Below are 3,878 nucleotides of genomic sequence, written 5' to 3'. Positions count from 1 at the left end.
TGACCCCATTCGGGGGTCCCCCTCCCCCCCCCCCCCCCCGGACACCTCCTAGGACCACCTCTAACAAACAAATAAAAGCATAATGACCCACACTGACCATTCCTTAAAAAGCTAGTGCAAGGCCACCCGGGTGAGATGTTATGCTGACATGAGAATGACGTATCTGATAACAAGTTTCCATATTCCAAGCTCACCTCATGGCAGCATACTGCAGGATGTAGCAAGCTAAAAACCAGAGATGGGAAAGAAAAACAGATAGAAAATTATGCTGCAAAAATATATTTAATGACTTAAGGCTGCTGATAAGATTCATCTGAAAGGCTGAATTTAGACCCTGTAAGTGGCTATCAAGGTTCCAAGGTGGTCCGGGCCAGTCATTATTTGCAAAATATAACTACAACAGATGCAGGACGGGGTCTGCTGGGGGATCTTTTTATGATGTTTCATCCCTATTTGGACTGCTGAGTTGAGTTTCACCTGGAATTTGTCAGAGATTTTTATGCAGATTTATCCTATTTTAAATGTAAGTGCACTAGTTTTTAAATGATTTGTTTATTAAATGGTTTTAGGCTATGGTGTTTTTTGTATCTATTTGTTTAGAGTGTATCAGTTTGCTAGCGCTGTGATTTGAGAATACATTCACTACCTGCTTTTTGAGGTCACATCAGTTTATGGTTTATATATTTACACATTACAGATAAGTCTGTGTTCATTTAGGTGTCACATCAGTGCAGCCCTTATTATTTCAATTTTAATAGTCTGCAATTGCAAAGTTCAAAACAAGTGGACTGTGTTTATAAGACAGTTTTGCTGCCTGCCCAGGCTTCTTCCTATGGTTTATATTATACATTTTCTTTTGATACATTTAGCCAGTAACAGTGAATCTATCGTGACAGTCTGAAGTATAGAAATTGCTCATATTTTGTGCATGACATTTAAATTGAATGCGAGGCATCACTTGTCTTAATATATTCATGGCTTTCCATTGTTTCAATTGTGGCTCTACTGCAAGGGGAATTCAATGCACCTATTACTGTTATCAAATTGAAACTATGTTATTATCACATCAGTATTATAGAAGTTGGCATATGAAATGAATGCACGTGTACAACATCACTCCCTTCCTGATTTTCAATATGGAGAAGCCATTCTGTTTGCTAATTACGTAGATTGTGTGCTATGAAAAGAGATGTCTAATAAGACAGAAACTAATAAAGTGGCATTGACTCCTTGGTTTTCAGCAAAGTTAATTTTAGAATGAATTGCTTAGAAGAGGAATTGCTTTGCATAATAAAGAAGTGTTTTTATTATTTAAGATGGCAGTAAAATGGGATATTTCTTTATACAGCTCCATTAGAATTACAATCTTAATTGTTCTTCATTGGTTTTAGAATGTCATATATAGATGCCATGTGTCATAGCAGTACTAGCTATTAGCATTTTGTTTGAAAACAAAGACTTTAGATATGATTGTACAAACTCTATTTAAAGCTGACTTAGGCACCCAATTAAATCAATTGCTGAAACAATTGGGATGTGCAAGGGTTAACAGACCAATAGCAAGCATTGAAAGTGCTAGTTCCCCCCTGTAGGGATTTTCTGACATGTTGTTAAATCTTTCCTACTGATTACTCTTTTTCCCTTTCGCCAAAGAACAGGGAAAGTGCTTTTTACCGCACCTGTTAATTGAGCAAAGCAGGCGCAGAGATAGCTGTGAATCCTATAGGTGTGAAGTTTTGGAACAGACAAGAAAATCTCTCACTGCTTACCTTTTTTGGGAGAAATTGGCCTAATATATCCAGCTTTTAAATAGGACCTGGAACAAACCTCAAGAGTGTTAACTTTTATACACATCAAATATGTTTAACCTCCTGGGCGGTATTCCCAAGTGTAGCTTGGGGTCACTTCTCCATACCCTGATCTACACTCGGGAATATCGCATAGTATTTACTTACCTTGTCCCTTGAGCCGCACGGTGTCCTCCGGCCGGCGCCGGTATCTGTCTTACAGGTTCCGTCCCTTGTGAGCGTACGCGCCGCACGGGGGCGGAACTGGCGGGAGATTTAAAAAAAGAAAATCTGAAAAAAAATCGACCCGAAGAAGAAACTAAACAGAAAAGAATCATACCGCCAGTGAGGTAAAAAAGTTCTGCTTTAATCATTTATTAATAACAAATACTAGCCTGGTAAAGCTGGCAGAAGAGGTATCTGTGTAACATACTGTTAACATTTGCAGCTAAAATATGAAATATCTATTTCCCTCCAAGCTCACATAATAAACACACACAGGGCCATGCCTATTTGTGCATATGTTGTGAAAGATCTGGCTGAAACTTACTAACTTAATGAATAGCTCATACAGTAAAGACTGCCCAAGATCACTTGTGTAAATCAACATTGGTATATAGCTTTGCCATATGCTAGCCCTATCCTATAAAGTGGGTTTAGCATCACTTTCATATTAACTGCATGCATGCTTAGTAATGTGTACGTGGGACACTAACAGGTAATACCTCTCCAGAGGATAAATTGAGCCACCTGCCGCCTGTCTAAATCAGTAGAAGACTGGGCCATTCTCCAGTCAAAAGCTGCACATAAACAAAGGGGTGGGATGCTTGTGTTGATGACATTGACTGTATATGGCCACATTGTCATATAAGGTCAATTATGTTCCTGCATCACACCCCTATGATTATGTCCAGCTGTGGGCAAAGAATCCCCTGGCTGCAGCTTATTGGGCAGCAGCACAAGGAGCATCTTCAGTGTTCGGAGGAGTTTGGTCTGAACCTGTGCTGATCCCTAGAGGTGAAGGGCTTGATCTTTTCACATTTTTATTTATAATGGATTACTGTTCAATCATTATTTCAAAGATTTTTCCTTATTGCAACAGCACATACAAAAGCTATTGATGTATGTCTTTATGTCACACCAACCACACTGTTAGATGCAATAGTATGCATTTATTTTAATCCAGCATAGAGTGATGCAATGATGGCACTTTATCAAATGACTGTGGGTGCTTGGCAATTTAGCTCAATAACATTTTCTGATTCTGCTGTCAGGGAACAGCAGGGCTGAGGAAGACATGGCATGACAAGCCCTCCAGTTGGATGCCTGCAGTTACAGGTACAGAGAATGTGTAACACTCACCTTGGTACCATAGTTCAGAAACAATAGTGGGTGTATCTTCTGCCTATAGTAGCCACCATTCCCTTAAGGTGTCCAAGTCTACCTATAGTTGGTTGCATCCAGGTCTTTGTACACAATGCTACAGTTTCTGACATTGTAGCACATAGGGCTGAGTGAAGGTAACAGAAAAGATTATCTGTGGTCTTCTAGAGCACTAGGCATGACCCCAAGCACCACTAGAGAGTCTCCATAGAACAGTTGGAGGCTGTTGGTGGTCTGGGCAGGAATCAGCATAATCCAGAGACAGTCTGAAGTCAGGGCAGGCAGCAAACAAAGTGTAATCCAGAGTTGGAGGTCAAGGCAGGGTCAGTAACAGAAAATCCAAACATAAGGCAAGGTGAGAGCACATATGCAAGGATACAGGACACTATTACAAGCCCAGAGCCCTGGGGTTGTGTGGCCACCAGGCCAATCAATACAGAGAAAGTTATGCAGATTGAGCTGACCCTCTGCCTAGCAATAAGGGTGCCTTCTGAGGAGTGCTGTGTCCAGTCATGGGAGAGGTGGGTCTGCCACCCAGCAACTGCAGTAGCTCTGACCAGGCAGTAGAAAGTGAGTGAAGGGTGAGCTGGAGAGTAGGAGTGTAAAAATGCCTCACACTCCTAACAGAGTGGTATAATAGCTTGTAGGCAAAACCTAATTATAAATCATGCATGCAACACCACTGGAGTTAGAATATGATGGTGGGGG

General features: G+C 40.8%; 1 protein-coding gene across 2 annotated transcripts in view; it reads left to right on the top strand.

Annotated features, from left to right (window-relative positions):
• GALNTL6 (polypeptide N-acetylgalactosaminyltransferase-like 6) overlaps positions 1-3,878 on the top strand; it is a 996,922-nt gene that overhangs the window by 170,793 nt on the left and 822,251 nt on the right. Inside the window, exon 3 of one of the 2 annotated variants that reach the window (XM_018555137.1) lies at positions 1,969-1,995. The exons of the other annotated variant lie outside the window; for it this stretch is intronic. Coding sequence (XP_018410639.1) covers positions 1,969-1,995 — 27 coding nt within the window. The remainder of the gene's footprint in view (positions 1-1,968; positions 1,996-3,878) is intronic. 2 annotated transcript variants of the gene reach the window in all.

The sequence above is a fragment of the Nanorana parkeri genome, unplaced genomic scaffold (assembly GCF_000935625.1).
Source record: "Nanorana parkeri isolate BGI_ZX_2015 unplaced genomic scaffold, ASM93562v1 scaffold185, whole genome shotgun sequence".
Classification (NCBI taxonomy): domain Eukaryota; kingdom Metazoa; phylum Chordata; class Amphibia; order Anura; family Dicroglossidae; genus Nanorana; species Nanorana parkeri.
This window is presented reverse-complemented; position numbering and strand designations above follow the sequence as displayed.